This window comes from Rattus rattus, chromosome 8 (assembly GCF_011064425.1).
Source record: "Rattus rattus isolate New Zealand chromosome 8, Rrattus_CSIRO_v1, whole genome shotgun sequence".
Lineage (NCBI taxonomy): Eukaryota > Metazoa > Chordata > Mammalia > Rodentia > Muridae > Rattus > Rattus rattus.
In genome coordinates this window covers 99,807,172-99,824,471 of record NC_046161.1, presented here as the reverse complement: position 1 = coordinate 99,824,471, position 17,300 = coordinate 99,807,172, and the positions used below count along the sequence as shown (strand labels likewise).

Sequence of the window (17,300 nt, the reverse complement as noted above, 5' to 3'; positions counted from 1 at the left end):
TTCGCCCCTCCCATCAAAGTCCAGACAACACAGAGGTGGTTCACACTGGTTTATTGAAAGCACTTGCTAGCCAAGAGCTCTTTAATGTGCGGACAAACGCATGTGGAACAGTGCTCGGAGACAAGGCTAAACCCTAGGGAGTGGTCACTGGCAGGTGTTGTAGATCTGGACCTGCAGGTTGATTGCCTGAAGCACACTGCGCATCCTGGCTTCCAGCCCATCCAGCTGAGCCGCTTTGACCTCCAGTTCACGTTCATTCTCTTCATATGTGCCCTCCAGTTCTAGAAAGGTCAAGGAATAGTTTAGGTCTTTCTCACACAAGCCCACCCCTTTCTAGCTCCTGCCCACCATGGTCCTCACCCTGTAGCCGCTGCAACTTGTCCTGAGCAGCCTGCAACAGACCCCGAGCCTCATCCCGCAGTTGTTCTGCTCTGGCTTGTGCGGCCAGAACACCTTCAGCCTTCCGTTCAGCCAACGCCCTCACAGTTTGGTACTGGTCACCTACTTGTTCCCGTAGCTGCTGCAGATGTAAAAGGCAGGGTCGGTATACTAGTCCAGTGGAATTCTAACTACAATGCTGTTAACTCATCCAGATGGCTTTGCCCCAACTCACTTTCTCAGCCTCCCTGGCACGGCTCTGGGCACTGCCTGCTGTCTCTTCAGCTGTAGATGCTGCCAGGCTGTTTCCTGCCCTTTTCAGTTTCAGGGCTTCCAGAAGGGCATGTAACTGCCGAGCCCGCTCACTAGCAGAGTTCAGAGACTGCTCTGCACCTGCCATCCTCTCCTGGACCTGCCACAGAACGGACCAGGTTTAACAAATCACCTTTAGTGCCAGCAATTGAGAAGGAGAAACGAGTTGATCTCTGTAACTTCCAGGCCAGCCAGGGCTACATAGAAGACCCTGTCCCAAACAAAACAAAACAGATTCGTAGGGCATGCCCATAACCTCGTCCCACTGACGTCCCAGAGGAAGCGTACCTGCTGCAGGGTCTGCTCTGTGTTTTTTGTGTCAACCACTGCTCCCCGGATGGCGCCCTGAGCAGCTCCCTGTGCCCTCTGAGCCTCCTCCAGTGCCGCTTGGACTGTCTCTGCCTTCTGTCTCTCACCCTCAGCCCGGCTCCTGAGGAAGCGAGGAGAGGGGGATCAGTGTCTACAGGTATCAGGAACAGGTTTCAGGAACGGGGATCAGGCTTGGGGTCAGACCGTGCCCGCTGTGCATCTTGCAGTAGCTGTTCAGCCCGACGCACATCCCCCATGGTATGCGCCAGGATTGTGTCCACATCCGCCAGGCTTCGGACACGTTCTGCAATCTCACTTGCTAGGCGCTGGATCTGCTCAGGCGAGGCTGGGATGGAGATGTCTAGCACCCGTGTCGCTACCATTTCAATACTGTCAGGATCAGCTCCCTCCTCTATGGAGACACAGGCAAGGGCTTAACAGACTCTCCAGCATGGCCTTGGGAACACAATCTTGGATTGCACATGCATTAAGAGTTTGCTAATAGGCATAAGGGTGTAACCAAGGGACAGGGACTACATAAGGGACACAGACTGACAAGGACTCAGGGCCAGACATAGGGTCATAAACACATGTCCATTGCAGACCCTGAAACTCAAGGACACACAGACACAAGGGAAGCAACCACATGGCCAGGGCCACATGGGAGGCTCACGGCTGAGGAAGTCCTTCACATTCTGGATAAGTTCTCGAAGCTCCTGATTGGCCTGCTCCACTTGGCCCCTAGAAGCATTAGCCTTGTCCAGGGCTGCCTGTGCTCGTTGCTGGGCCTCCTCTGCCTGCCGACGAGTCTCAGACACTCGGCTGAGGATGCCACCACCTTCTACCAGCGCTCTCTGCAGCTCTGCCTGTGTGTGCCGAGCCCGGCCCAGTGCTAGATCTGCTGTGGCTGCTGCTCCACTGCAACCGAGGCCACCACAGCGGGGTTGCCCATCCTCATCCCGACATCCGGCACCCCCACAAGGGCTGGTAGCACAGGGTGCGTCCCCTGGGGCCCCACACACCTGCCAGGCACAAAACAAGTCAAGGTTCTGTGGGAAAATCCCCCACACCCATCTGTCCCTCCCCATGCTTGCCACCTCACCAGCTCATTTACTCCCGTCAGGCTCAGGGTATGGGTGTGTGTGGACAGCTGTCCAAGTGCCTGCTGGTTGGCCAAGTGCTGGCGGTTGAAGTTCTCTCTTTGGGCACCCATTAGCACTTCTGCCCGACGCCGGGTATCTGCTGAGTGGCTCACAGGGCTGGGTACTGCAAAGGTGGAGGCATTGGCCCGGCGCTCTGCTTCTGTAGACTGACTGTGGGCATGTCGGATGCTGTCATAGGCACCTAAGTTGGGTCAAAAGGGGTCAGTCAACTGAACATTGGCCTGGCCCACCCGCCTAGTTAACCAGCAACTCACCTAAGAAATTTGAGTGTTTGAGGATATCCAGATGCTGGTCAAGCTGCCTCAGTGTGAGATTAAGTGCGAGCCCGTCTCTCTCCAGGCCACTGAGTGCATGGTTGGCATTGAAGTTCTCATCCTGTACATCTGTGAGCTCTGCTTCTACCTGAGTCAGGCGCTCAGTGGTCTTCCCAATTTCATGACTGTATCAGCAGGGGACACGTTTAGAAAGGCTTCAGTCCAGATCACTTGGGCCTTTGCTCCACCCTACCCTATTTATTTAGCCCCATCCGTACCGCAGTCCCTCTGTGGCCTCTACAAGCTTTGCAGTAGACGCAGCTGAGGTGTTGCGGGCAGCCACGATGGCCTGCACCATTCCCAGCTTCCCCTGCAGGTTCAAAAAGCTGCTCTCAAAGGCACCCAGCACACCCGTTTGCTGCAATTCCTGAGCCCACTGCTCCAGGCGCCGCGTACGAGCAGCGAGGTCCTGTACCACACGATCCCAGTCTCCAAAGCATGCATGGCAGGGGTGACAAGCAGGAAAAACACCCGAGAAGCCACGAGCACACTGGTCGCAGCGCACGCCAGACACGCCTGGGCGGCAGCTACAGTGGCCAGTAGAACGATGACATTGGGGTTTGTCTATTCCTCTGGGATCACAGTCACAGGCTACAGGAAAAGACAAACCACAGTGTTAGGCCCGTATGATGCAGGCGAGATAGTCTTTATCCACCTGTTTGTCCAGATTTCTCACCGCGGCACTGCAGACCAGGGTCTCCCCAGTGGAGCTCTTGGCACTCAGAACAAGTCCTCCCACCAAAGCCAGCATGACAGTGGCACTGCCCTGTGAACTGGGGTACAGACGGAGGAAGGCTCAGAGTCCCTACCAAAGGTAGAGCCCTCATGGCAAATTGCCAGCTCCCTCTACCCAGACATCTCCAGGGCTCCATACCTCATTGCAGGTAGGGCCTCTGGCCCGGCTTGGGTGACAAGCACAAGGCTGGCAGCCACGCCCACTGGTGAAGTTCCAAAGTTGGGGGGCACAACGGTCACAACTGAGGCCTTGGACATGGGGGAGGCATGGGCACTGCCCAGTGCTTGGGTCACAATGGCACAGGTCTGTAGATGGGCACCGCTGGGGATCTGTGCCCAGAAGGTTGCAGGTACAGCCTGGGCAAGCCAAGACAGACACAACAATCAAGGGGTTCTATCTCTAGCAGAAGCCACCCCAACCATCTCTTCCCACACTCCTACTCACGGTGACAGCTCTGTCGGGCAGCTTGCCCATGGAAGCCAGGCTTGCAATGGCCACAGTGGGGCCCCTCCGTGTGGTGTAAACAACGCAAGCATTGCCCCGTGTGGGGATCACAGGCATCGGGGTCCGTGGGGTCAATGTTCCCACTGCACTCACACAGTTGGCACCTGCCACCTGGCTTGGATGGGTTCCCAAAGTGCCCGGGGGCACAAGCCTCACACCGAAGCCCTGTCCACAGTCAAGAGGAAACCATGATTACTTATCTTAGCCACCTCACCCCGCTCTCATACCCAGGCCCTACCCACTCACCTGTGTAGCCTGCTCGACAGTGGCACACAATTTGCTGGGAATATCCATCCCGGTGACATGAAGTAGCAAAGTGTCGCTGGCTCCCGGGGCCTTCAGGGCAGGGACAAGGCCGGCACTGGCCCCCATATGGCAGCCGTGGGTCCCCATGAAAACCAGCAATGCACCTGCAGGGGAATGAATAAGTATCACCTGCAGGCAGCCTGCCCAACCAACCACCCATAGCTGCTCTAGGCTCACCTCTCACAGTGCTCTCCCCCTGTGTAATCACGGCAGCCCAGGCAAGCGCCTGTGTGGGCGTCACACTCATCCGCACGCCCGTTGCAGACACACGGCCGGCAGTTAGGGAAACCCCACTGGCCACGTTGACAGTGGTCACAGCGAAGACCAAAGGCACCCGTTCGGCAGAGACACTGTCCACTAGTCCCTTCACACAGGGCACTGAGTGCTCCGTCAGGACTACACTGGCAGGCTGGGGACAAGATAGAGACTAAGTGGACAGGAGGCAGTCTGGCTTGGAAGGTTGAGGAAAGGGAGAAAAGGGCAAGGGACCCCAACTTAAGAGTGTGGGATCCAAATCAGAGCTGTGGAAAGTAGCAAAGCCAGAGGGGAAGAGAATAGGGGAGACCAAGAGATAGACAAATACCTTGACAGCCTGCGGGCCCAAAGCCGTAGTAGCCAGTAGCACAGGCATCACAGCGTCGTCCAACCACTCCAGGCTTGCACCGGCACTGGCCACCATGAGGATTGCATTCGGAACTCAGTGAGCCTTGAGGGTCACACTGGCAGGCTACGAGGAGAAGAGCAGATTGCAGATCAGGCTAGGTTCCCACCTCTGCCTACCAATCCACAGGAAGAGTACTTACGCAAGGCACCATTGTAGATCAGGGAGGACGCGCTGATGAGGAGGGGAACGCAGGCCTCAGATAGGGGGGTCTTGCTGGGCATCAGACCTTCCTCATGGCAGCGGTAGCGTTCGAAGGTGGTACGGCGTTCCAGGGCAGCAGCATCCCCCCCACTAAACATCTCTAGCATCAAGACATGGGGCTGCAGCACCAGCTGAAGAGACAGGCAAGGGTGTATCTCAGATAGGACCACGTCAGTACTGCCAGAGTACCTGCCTTAGCACTACAAGGGCCTGCCTTTCCTGTCACAGACCCTTCCCAATCATCACCACCATCATAATCTCCACCCCACAGGCCCTGCCACCTGGGCTGATAGGGAGCAAGAGGGACTTGTTCACCGAGTCAATGAGTATTCCAGATCCAGAGTATGGGGTTTCAGGATGGGCACGTCCCCCTGTTCCAGTCAATTTCAACTTCAGCTTGTAGGAGAGACCAGGCTCAAGGCAGACAGGTCTGGGAAACACCAAAACCCTGGGCATGGGGAGGAGGGAGACAGATATAGGGGGCCACACAGGGTCCATGTGCCCATCATTCTGGGCCTTTTGCACTGCCACTCACAGCAATCAAACCTGTTGACCAAGGCAGAGATGACAGCTGGGCCAGAGCAGGCCAACATATACCTGCTGAGGCCCTAACACGATGTCAACAGAAGAGTCCCATACAGACAGCATCAAGACAGCATCAATGGAAACAGAACCTGGCAACCCCACTCCTGGTATTAGAATTTGCCAGGCTTTCTTCTTCTCATTTGCTTTCATTTTTATTTTTATTTTATTATTTTTAATAAGTTTTTAAAAGATTTATTTATTTATTTATTCTATTTATTTATTCTTCAGACACACCAGAAGAGGGCATCAGAGCTCATTCCAGATGATTGTGAGCCACCATGTGATTGCTTGGATTTGAACTCAGGACCTCTGGAAGAGCAGTCAGTGCTCTTAACTACTGAGTCATCTCTCCAGTCCCCTGCTTTTATTATTTGTGTGTGTGTGTGTGTGTGTGTGTGTGTGTGTGTGTGTGTGTGTGTGTGTGTGTAGGTGCCCACAGAGGCCAGAAGAAGGTGCTGGATCTTCTGTAACTGGAGTCCCATGCACTTGCAATGCAGGGAACCAGACTTGGGTTCTCTCAGAGAGTTCTCTGAGTGTTCTTTTTTTTTTTTTTTTTTTTTTTTTGGTTCTTTTTTTTTTTTCGAGCTGGGGACCAAACCCAGGGCCTTGGCGCTTCCTAGGCAAGCGCTCTACCACTGAGCTAAATCCCCAACCCCGAGAGCGAGTGTTCTTAGCTCCTCGCTAGCCTTGGTTTTTTCAGTTTTTTGTTTGCTTGTTTATTCTTTTCTTTCTTTGTTGTTTTGCTTTGTTCTTTAGACAGGTACCCAACTAAAATATCAGTAGTAAGTGAGTATTAACTTATTTTATAGTCCCAGGAACTGGACCTAGAGCTTTGTAGCTGCTAGCTAAGAAGGTGCCACTGAACTACATCCCCAGACCCTTGTTCCTTTGCCCCTGAGACAGTGATCCTGCCTCTCTTTCTACCTCCTACGTGATTCTCATCACCTTGTAAACCCAGAGACTTGATCCCGGAGTCTTCTCCTAGGTGCTACTGCTACTTCTTTTTGCTTTCCCACCCATTAAATCCATACAGACCCCTGTAGTGATTACCAGGTAGCCTTCTACTTCACTGGGACTTCTGGCCCACTCTATGTCAAGGGCACCAATGACCTTCATGTAGTTCCACCCAGTGGGCACTGCTCTATTTTTACGTGGCTCCAGGCTCTAGCACTCAGAAGCATGGTGTGAGTTCACTGTACCTTCCTCTTTGCTCTTTTCTCTCAGTTTCAGTGAGAATGAGGAATGTCCACATTCTTGTTTCTCCTTTTGCCCCTCATTTCTCCTTTTTTTTTTTTTTTTTTTTTCGAGCTGGGGATCGAACCCAGGGCCTTGCGCTTCCCTAGGCAAGCGCTCTACCACTGAGCTAAATCCCCAGCCCCTCATTTCTCCTTTTTTGAGACAAGATCTCGCGTCTTCCAGGTAGACCTTGGATTTGCTGTGCTGTCAAAAATACCTTGAACTTCTAATCCTCCTGTTTCCACCTCCCAAGTGCTAGAATCACAGGCACAACCACCTCATGCAAGCCAAATTTTTAGTCCAAAATGACTCCTCTTTAGTAAGGCCAGACACAGACATCTAGCCACTCACTAGCCTTATCCTGGAGTCAAAGAACCTCATAACTGTTGCTTCTCAGCAACTCATGGTGGTGTATCCCTTCAGCCTGCACTTTAGATGCTAAGGCAAGAAAATCACAAGTCTCAGGCTAGCCTGGGACCTGTTATAAGATCCTGGAGCTGGGTGGTGGTGGCACACACCTTTAATCCCTAGCACTAGAGAGGCAGAGGCAGGTGGATCTCTGTAAGTTTGAGGCCAGCCTGGTCTACAGAGTCAGTGTCAGGACAGCCAGAGCTATACAGAGAAACCTTGTCTCAAACAAACAAATGTGGGGGGCGGGTGAGATGGCTCAGCGGTTAAGAGCACTGACTGGGGTTGGGGATTTAGCTCAGTGGTAGAGCGCTTGCCTAGCAAACCAAGAAGGCCCTGGGTTCGGGTCCCCAGCTCAAAAAAAAAAAAAAAAAAAAAAAAAAAAAAAAAAAAAAGAGCACTGACTGCTCTTCCAGAGGTCCTGAGTTCAATTCCCAGCAACCACATGGTGGCTCACAACCATCTGTAATGGGATCTCTTCTGGTGTGTCTGAATAAAGTGATAAATAAATCTTAAAAAAAAAAAACAAAAAACAAACAAATGTGTATATATAGGATGTATATGTGTATATGTATATGTACATGATGCATATGTGTATGTATATAAACCAGGCATTGTGGCACACTCGTATAATCTCAGCATTTGGAAGATAGAGATAGTAGAAATTCAAAGCCATTCTCAGTTACATATCAAGGCTAGCCTGGGATAAATGAGATCCTGTATCAGAAAACAAAAGGGGAATGGGGAAGGTTTAGCATGTAGCCAACAGACCAGTGAAAAAGATACAGGAAACAAATTCTTCTAAAATGTAACAAAACCTTAACTAGACCAGTCGCATCCCTACTCTTACACCTCTGCCCTGCAACCACCACCATCATAAGGTTGTCCCGGGGTAACAGAGCAATTAATGTCTTGCCTTACACCCTTGAGGAAGCAGGCCCTGTTTTATCTGTCTTTCCTGTGAGCAGAGCTATGGACCTGGCAAACGGCAGCCAGGAGGAGGTATTTGAAAGAAGGAGCAGATGGAAGCACAATGTCGTCGTCCTTCAGGGGATCTGCAGGGCATCCTTACCGCTGCCACCTCACCTGGTGTTTGGGTGAAGCATCCCCTGAATGCGGTCATCCCTCGGCAGCACGTGCCCACACGGACTGTGAGCAGACACAGGCCCTGGGCGCTGCACCACCAATTCCAGCTCTGCCCACTGCTCAGGAACCTGGGGGAAGAGGACAGTGGAGAGGATGCTTCCACATCCAGAATGTCAGCACGGGTCAGCCACCACAGGGTCTAACCTGGGGCTCCCAGCGCAGTAGCAGGTCATAGTCCATGGCCCTAGGCAAAGAGGTCACCAGGAACTCCACTTCCTGACCTTCCCGCAGTCGCACAAAGCCTACACCAGTCCAGGACGGAGTCTCTCGGTTGGTCACCAGACGCTCTACCACCTCAAGCACCTGAGAGTCAAGGCAGGGATGAGGACTCAAGTGAACCACAAAGACCATTTCTCCTGCCAAGACCTCCCCTAAGACTGGATAGTAACCTAGGCCCTCCCAGGTACCACCCACAACCCCTCCTCTCTACCATACCACCCAATCCCTCTGAGTGCTCCTACCTGCCCATGGGCACCCTCAGCCTCCCAGGTTAGATGGTCTAGAAAAGGCCGGAAGTAGCCAGGCTGTACTTGTTCACAGCGCCGTCCAATCATGTGTGGGCGGCAGCGGCACTGACCCGTGGCTTCATCGCACCTGAGGAATGCTGTGGTTACTTAAGGACAGCCGCTTGGCCTTCCCAACCACCTCTCAAGCACCTGTAACAGTACTCACTGAGGATCCAAGGCACCACCCACATCGCAGTCACAGGGGCGGCAGCCTAGCAGGTCATGGCTCAGGCCCCAGTGGCCAGGCTAGGGAAAAAGGATTGCTGGAAGCCAGGAAGAGACCTCTTCCCCGCCCACCAGGGAGTCCAACCACACTCCCAGCATCTACCACTGACTGGCGAATGTGAAGTCCCCAGACCACTGGTCTATACCCTTGGCCTCCTGGACCAGACACTTCTCCTCCAGGACCAGACTCTAAGTTCTCAGCGCCCACCCAGTGGACTTTGCCCAGAGACATGTGCTTTGAGAACAAGTCCAGGACCCCAGAACCCCAGATCCCTCAGTCGCACCAGACAGCGGTCACAGCCATCTCCAGTCACCAGACGCTTGCAGAAACAGGTTCCACTACTGGAGTCACAAGGGGTGCCCCCAGGCACTGTGCCCCGTGAGTTACACTGACAACCTGTAGTGAAGGCAGCCCATTTTAGGGAATGAAAGTAGGGTTTAGGTTCAACTGCATCAGGAACCAGGGGTTAAAGGTAGACCTAGGAGTTAGGGCAGGAGACACCTACGCTGACATCCTCGAGGGTTGCTGGCACTAAGTCCAAAGAAGCCGTCCCGGCATTGCTGGCAGCGAGTGCCAACCACGTGTTCTTTGCAGCGACACTGGCCTGAGACCAGACCTAGCACAGGGTCATCATGGGAATCACAGCGGCCACCGTCTTGAGAACCCATTGGGTCACAGTCGCAAGCTGAGAAAAAGGAGAATATAAAATTACCCTATCCCAGTGACAAGCCCGAGACTTCCCCTACTCCTGCTCTGGATCTCCCCCAAGCCCTTACCACACCAATTCCCGGTGACCAGGACCGTAATCTAGCTTCCTAGTTCCTGCCTCAGGCTCAGCTTTCTCTCCCTCGTGCCCAATCCCAGCCTTACGACGGCACGCAGCTGGATCCCGCATGTCCTTGGTTGGGTCATGGTAGAAGAAGGGCCGGCAGAGCTCGCAGTGGCGCCCAGCCGTGTTGTGCTGACAGCCATCGCAGACGCCTCCGCTTACGTTTCCAGATGCCAGGTACACAGCCATGTCAAAGTGGCAGCTATGACTATGCCCGTTGCACTCACACTCTAGAGAGGAGGCAAAGACCAATGGGGAACCAGGAGGGTTGAGGGTCACCAAGGCCTGGATACCCTTTAGGCAAAAGGTAGGTACTTAGGGCTTGACCAACTAAGTTAGGGTTCTATGTCTCACTCACTCCGACAGGCGTGAGTATGGCCATCCTCAGCAGGATGCCAGGGAAGGTCCTGATAGAAATCCTGACACTGCTCACAGTTGAGCCCACGAGTATTGTGCTTGCAAATACAGGCCCCATGTACCTGTGCAGATACAGGGAGGGTTGACGGCAACATCTAGAAATGCCTGCCCCTTCCCGGCAACCCTGTTCCAGGCACCCTAAGTCCCTTACCATGCCCTCAGCATGGGCCGGGGCCCCTGGTGCAGGCGCACACTGTGAAGCATGTCCATAGCAGAAGCAGTTCCCGCGGATGACAAGTTCATAGAGAGCATAATAATATTTTTCCCGGATCTCCCGCCGTGGGTCAAGCAAGTTGTCTCCCAGTGTGTGAAGCCGGGTGAGGTTCACACGGAGGTTGGTGATCTTCAACAGGTCTAAGAAGAGGAAGAGGGCTTTGCCCAACTGGACAGGTGGGCCCTTGTTGCCTCATGCCCACCAGTGTCACCATTGGTTGCAGCTGCCAAGGTCACCTTGGGAGACCTCTTTTCGATTGCTACCAGAGCTAAACCGGGCTTGGCATCTGCCCTAGGAAGCACCTAAAATAGTTACTGAGGCCCCAAATAGTCCCCGGCCAGACACTGAAACTGCGCCAGTCTCCACAGTGGAACACTCACTCTGAATCCGTGAGCTGTAGGGGTCTGGAATAGGAATAGCAGGATCCAGCACACGATAGATGACCTAGCAGGGCAAGAAACCCACAGAGATAATGAACCTCACCTCAGGTCCATCACGGACCCCCTTCATCCCTTTCCTCTCCTCAGCCCAGATGTCAGCCCTTACCTCGCCTTCAGTAGATGGCTCAATTTCTGAGTAGCGGGACTCACACACTACATCATCCCAGCGACGCGGCGGGGCCAGCGGGATTCCTGGGAAGTCAGCCCCGCAGTCGTAGGAAAAATATCGGTAGACACGCCAGGTGCGGCCGAAGTCTGCAGAGCGCTCCACCAGCATGGCCGCAGGACGAAATGTCTGGTTGGGGAAGGAGGACACATCTGATACATAGTCATGATCACTGCCAAGCAGTTCAGCCAGGTGGGAAAGACTGTGAAAGCCAGACAGTGGTCAGTCCAGGGGGGACAGCCGCCTCTCACAGGCAGGTGAAAAAACCACGAGGCCCAGAGAGGCTGTATCTGACCTAGTCTAGGAACAGGCCCAAGGCAGCATGTGCAAAGGCTTAGAGGTGTTCACTATGGAAGCTATGCAGGAAACAACCAGGTTTCACACACAGAACACAACACATGAGCTCAGGGAAGCTTGGTTATAGACTAGGGCTTTGTTTACGGGTACTGAGGGGCAAAGCAGGGCAAGTCAGGCAGGTTTGCTGGTGTGCAGGCACCTTGAAGGTCATGATGAGGTGGGTGAAATGAAACTCAGCTTCCAGGTCCAGTTGGATGGTGACCATCGGAACACCTGCAGCAGGAATACGGGGTCAAGTTTTGAGGTTACCAGGAACAAGCCCTAATCACTCTAATGACCTACTCAGGGGCTCACCGTTCTCCGACTGCCACCAGGCCGTCCGGCGTTGTGGCGCAAAGCTAGTGACTACATTCTGGATCCGGTGACTATTTGGGTTGTCTCGAGCAGAGAAGGGCCGTCGGGAGTCACACAGGAAGCACTTCTTTTCATCCTGGATTGGGTGACGTTTAGAATAGGTACCTTAGACAGGGTCAACCCCACCCTGACCCAGCCAGCACCTGCAGTCCCCAGCCAGCAGCACCTGCAGGTGACTGACAATACAGTAGGGTTGAGGGCTATGCAAGCCACACGTGGAGGAGGCTGTCAGTCTGTCTGCACGGCCCACCAACAGGTCACCGGTGGCTGGATAGCAGCTTCCTCGAGAACAGCCAGGTACATCCAAGGACGGGACTTGGGCCAATGTGGCAGCCAGCACTGAGGGCAGTGGGTCAACCAGTTCAGCAGTGCTCCTATTGGGTAGCCCCATCCCCTGGGCCCTTGGGCCAGCCTGCCACCCCTAAACCTACCATCACATCCCACAACCTTAGGCCTCACCAGGCCCCCTCACCACTTAGAAGTAGGCCCAAGCGAAGTTCCCATGGCACAGGCTGTCCCTGCCTGCCCCTCCCTGGTTTTCCTGAGGCCCACTCCATCCTGAAGAGAAGTAAAATAGAAATTAGGAGAGATAAAGAGTCCAAAGACGAAAGCCCACCATCTCCCTTGGGGTTGATGCTGACCCTGACCGTGTGGGTACTGGGCTGGTTTCCCTCCAGGCCCTCAGTCTGTCCCAGGGTCCGATCAGCAGTCACTCCTCCACAATCTGAGAGACTCTGACGACTTTGAGTAAAGTTGGAAAGCAAGGGAAGGAAGCAAAACATGGAGTGGATCTAAAACAGGATTACAACTGAGACTAGAACCCCCCAAACCCCCAACACCTACTATACCCCTGTCCCCTGCAGAAAACCTTCATCCCAAGAACCAGACTTTGGTTACTTTACCCACAAATTTTTAAAGCTGAGGTCTATTTTGCAAAGGTGTATTTAGCAAGGAAGCAGGTTAGTTACAGGAACAAATTGATGATTAAAGGGAACACTCCGAAGAGAAATTGGAACAGGCTGCTCTAAGAGGGAACATCCTGGTCCACATATCCCCATAGCATCCCTTAAATCCAGATGTGTACCAAGACCATTGGGAGACGGTAAGCACGGCATTTAGTGGCAGGAAGAGGGCTCTTGGAGTTGGGGGGACAGCAGAGGTAAATAAGAGGTTTGTGATCTTTGCGATCTGAAAAGCAGATCGAAGGAGCTTATGGCTTTTGCCCTTGGTGTCACTATGGAAACCACTGTCAAATAAGCCACGGGGCTCCCAGGGTGACAGCATCAGCCGGGCGATGGGAAAGGTGCAAGCTGGAATCCTATTGGACCTGTGGGAAGGTTTAGGACGCCCTAAGGGACAGACTAGGACTGAGCTCCTGGAGATAATAAGAAGGCCACACAATACCGTCTGAAACACAACTCTGAGGAACTCGCTCGTGCATAATCCCTTCAGCAAATGGGTTGCGACAAAAGTGGCCTGTTTCCTGATTAAAATGGGCTGTGGCTACTCCGTTACCCAGAGGATGGGTTCTGGGTGACAGACTGGGCCAGCAATAGCGAGTGAATCCGAATCTTGTGACTATTTATCCATTCCGGACTTTCCAGTCGTCTGGCAGCCCGGGAGCGGAGAGTTGGAATGCGCGCACCCACTAGGCGCGCGCCCCACCCAGACCCCTGGGACTTCAGGCGGGAAGAGGGTGGGTTCAGGGTCCGTAAGGCTTGCTTTGAGTGCTACCGCTATGACCAGACTGCTAGAGATCAAGCAAAGATTACTGGAAGCTGCAGGCGCCGGTGGGAAAGCTGAAAGTTCTTCTGAGGAAACTTTCCGCCCCACAAAGGAGGATGGAGGCGGGGCAGTCAATCTGCTGGATTTTCCCTGTCACCTAGAGGAGTCCTGTGGGCAATCTAGGGAGTCTCTGGGATACCAGAGGTGATAGGTCAGAATCTTAGATCACCTGGAGATAAAGGGGCAGGATGGGGTTAAGGACATCAGAGGGGGTTACATGATAGCTCTGTTCTCAAGGTTAGATGGCCAATGAGGGACATCATAGAATCACATTTAGAACAGAGGGTACTCAGTAGGGTCTCCAGTCTCTCAAGATCAAGATGAGATTCCTTGGTCACTATAGATCACCCAGGGGGTTTTAGGGTCCTATCCTTTTAAGTGTCTGAATGTTTTGTCTGTATAAAGAGACCTGAAAAGGGCATCAGATCCCTTGGAACTGGAGTTACAGAAGGCTGTGGAGTGCCATGTGGGTCCTGGGAATCAAACCCAAGTCCCCTGGAGGAGCAGCCTATGACCTTAACTGCTTAATTTCTCCAGCCGGGCGGGTTCCATCTTTTGCTAGCATCTGTAGGCACGGCAATCAGCTGTGGCATGACCGTAGCATACATGCTCTTATTGTTCCGCTGCTCCGGAGCCAGCTGATTGACTGCTTTGTGCCCGGGATCTGGACATTCTGTGCCAGGCGGTGCTCCAACTCTGGAACACTCAGAAGTTACGTCTCAGTCAGGGATGTAACTTCCGACCCTGGCCCAAACCTCTAGCTCAACTCTGACCCCAGCCCTAACCTCCAATGAACTCTGACTCCAGTCAACGTTTGACCCTCTCCTGCCTCTCACATCTCCACAGATGTTTGAACCTGATAATGACCCAAGTCCTTTAACATTTGTTCTAGCCTCAATGTTCCTTCTGATTTAATCCTACCACAAGTCTGCACCACTGAAACCCAGCCATGTCTCTTTCTAGGTGGCTCTGATGGCTCCAACCGCTCTGCCTTTCACCATAGTTCTGGGCTTCAGTTTCTGCCTGAACCAGCTTTTGTGCAACGTGGCTAGTAAGGGTGCATTTTCCCTTCTACAGATCCACAGAACTTCTTTGGTTATGTGTGACTTCTAGGACAATGTTGAGTGTCATATCCTGTACAGACTCCAGTGACCTGCTGGGAGGTGGGGATTTTGGAACTGAAACCCCCTACATTAGCCCCATATAGCTCAGCCTACTTGCTACTGTTCCAGAACAGTCCTTGAGACCCTAGTCTCCCATTTCACCTAGCCTAGGTTACTAGATATGCCCATGGCCCATGTTGCCTGCTCTGCTGCCTAAGCCTGCTTCCAACTCAGCATGAAACATGTCCTGAGCTCCTCAGGCACTGAGCACAGCCCCAGCACAGGGCTGTATCTACAAGCAGCCAAGTACACTGTCATCTGAGTAGCTACTGACAGCACCAGCTCAAGTATTCATCTCCTATGGGTGATTAGTGCTTGCTGGAAGATTCCAGGAACGAATAGGAATCAGAGTAGGGGTTTTCTAAGTTTGTGGAGGGTGTGTGTATATGTGGTGTGTGTGTGTGTGTATGTGTGTGTGTGGTTGTGGTATGTGTGTGTATGTGTATGGTTGTGGTGTGTGTGTGTGTGTGTGTATATATATATATATATATATATATATATATATAACATTAGCCTTTATCTGTCCAGAAGGGTATAGGGATCACGACCTACATAAGACCTTTGATTGATAACCTAAGGGACCCTCATCCCAAACTTTCATAGACTCTTCATGTGGCACTAACAATTTTGAGGTGGTATAAGTTTTACAAGAAGCAGTTGTTGGGCTGGAGAGACGGCTCAGTGGTTAAGAGCTCTGACCGCGGTTGGGGATTTAGCTTAGTGGTAGAGCGCTTGCCTAGCAAGCGCAAGGCCCTGGGTTCGGTCCCCAGCTCTGAAAAAAAAACCAAAAACAAAAAACAAAAAACCTGTAAGAGCTCTGACCGCTCTTCCAGAGGTCCTGAGTTGAATTCCCAGCAACCACATGGTGGCTCACAATGGGATCTGATGCCCTCTTCCGCTGTATCTGAAAACAGCTACAGTGCACTCATATACATAAAATAAATAAATAAATCTTTAAAAAAAAATAAATAAGAAGAACCAGTTGTTCTAGCTGGGCCTGGTGCAGAGGCCTTGTGATCTCAAAACTCAGGTACAAGGAGGATCACCATGAGTTCAAGGCCAGCCTGAACTACATAATAAGACCCTGTCTAGAAGAAAACAACAATTAGGGAATGTGCAGAAACCTTGCAAATTAGTTGTTAAATGGTCTGCATACTACAAGCCACCATGGTAGGTTACACCATGGAAACGGATGTAGGCTTCAAATCAGCCCCCTAAGTACAATTTCTATTTCCTTTTTGAGTTTTGAGACAGAATCTCCTGTTTCTAGCCCTAACCTTGAACTCACCCTCTTGCTTCCTCTTTAGTAAGAGGTGTGTGTGTGCCTCCACATCTGTATGATGTTCAGGGGAGAAAGCCCAGGGCTTCGTGGCTGCCAGGCACGTTCTATCCAGCTGTGTCCCCAAGCAGCTGTTAAATACTCACCACCTCACTAAGTCCCCTGTGAGGTCTGTTCAGCCCTGTGAGCTCTCCTCAGCAGCCTCATGACAATGTTCTGGGCACCACCCACCTCTGCCTTCCCCTCTGAACAGACAAACATTTACAAATAAACATCTACCCATGAAGGCACACCGAATGATTGGAATATTCGCAGGGCAGCCACATCCCGGAGCCTTAGTGCATAAAACCATGTTGTCTAGACCTGGATCCTGGTGAAGCTTCTGTGGTTTGGATATGCTGTGGATGGTAAGGCTGCGTCAGATGTGGACTATGTCTTCCTGCTGCCCCATGTCTAAGCTGGAGTCTCCTGGGGTTCCCCTTATGGTTCAGTAACATTGTAGCCATTCCTGATAACTGCTCCAAATTTACGTCTGCTGTGTCCAGGTTACAGGGTCTAATCTGTGCAAGGTACGTAGAGTGCTCTATGCAGTAGATAGAGTTCAAGGGCAAGGAGGGACTCCCACAGAGCACAGAGACACAGGCTGTCAAGTCCCTGACTCCCATAGTCCTACAAACAAGATGGGAGAGATTCTGAAGAATGTGTGTCTCAGATCGGCTGCAAACCCTCCTCACCCAAGCCTGCCCCTTGGAGACAGTCCTCACAGGGTAACAACTCTCACAGTAATCCATGTTCCCATCTACTTCTCCCTAGGGTCCCCAGAGGATGCGTGGCTAGCATTCCTCTTCGGCTCGCACAGGCGCACAATCAACAGCATTGTTAGGCCCACACTAGGGCGTTATTTAGGCTTCCAAGTGTCCTACATCCTGGACTCTTGAGTATGGACTTCCAAGAAAGCTGAGCCTCCATCTCAATATTTGTAGGGATTGGAATAGGTGGATAGAGGAGCGCGGGGTTCCTTGTCCTGGGGTACGTTCAATTTACCTGGACTCCCAAGATTCATAGTGCACTGAAGTGGAAGAAACTTAAGGGTTCTTTGGAAAGTCGGTTGGATGGTGTTTTGCTGGGGCAAACACAAGCAGGAATGTTTTGTCAAATTGGACACAGGTGAAAGGTTAAGGCAGACTCGTAAAGGAATGTTTTGCTGAGGCAGACACAGGAGTACGTTCTGCAAAAGCAGGCATGTGAAAGGACACGTGATGAAAGATTCTTTGCTGAGGACATGACTGTATTGGCTCTCCT

At 52.3% G+C, this 17,300-nt stretch overlaps 1 protein-coding gene across 1 annotated transcript; it reads right to left on the bottom strand.

Annotated features, from left to right (window-relative positions):
* Positions 1-34: 34 nt before the first annotated feature.
* Lamb2 (laminin subunit beta 2) lies at positions 35-12,500 on the bottom strand. Its single transcript, XM_032910632.1, has 33 exons — positions 12,413-12,500; positions 12,244-12,329; positions 11,938-12,110; positions 11,712-11,847; positions 11,557-11,630; positions 11,001-11,189; positions 10,835-10,898; positions 10,392-10,594; positions 10,182-10,302; positions 9,865-10,053; positions 9,500-9,679; positions 9,278-9,390; positions 8,935-9,014; positions 8,724-8,856; positions 8,407-8,565; positions 8,203-8,330; positions 5,203-5,335; positions 4,826-5,018; positions 4,606-4,749; positions 4,200-4,431; positions 3,963-4,126; positions 3,657-3,881; positions 3,351-3,568; positions 3,153-3,249; positions 2,695-3,067; positions 2,417-2,601; positions 2,102-2,343; positions 1,673-2,021; positions 1,204-1,411; positions 979-1,120; positions 614-790; positions 361-520; positions 35-281 (listed from the first exon to the last, which is right to left on the bottom strand). Exons 2-33 carry the CDS (start codon positions 12,326-12,328, stop codon positions 145-147), a joined length of 5,406 nt encoding a protein of 1,801 aa, XP_032766523.1. The 5' UTR covers position 12,329; positions 12,413-12,500; the 3' UTR covers positions 35-144.
* Positions 12,501-17,300: the final 4,800 nt, after the last annotated feature.

Excerpts from the sequence above, each read along its gene's own strand:
- Lamb2 (XM_032910632.1), bottom strand. The coding sequence starts at position 12,328 with ATGGAGTGGGCCTCAGGAAAACCAGGGAGGGGCAGGCAGGGACAGCCT. Across the intron at positions 521-613 it reads GTGCCAGGGAGGCTGAGAAA|CAGCTACGGGAACAAGTAGG; the intron begins GTGAGTTGGGGC and ends TTACATCTGCAG. Across the intron at positions 282-360 it reads CAAGTTGCAGCGGCTACAGG|AACTGGAGGGCACATATGAA; the intron begins GTGAGGACCATG and ends TGACCTTTCTAG.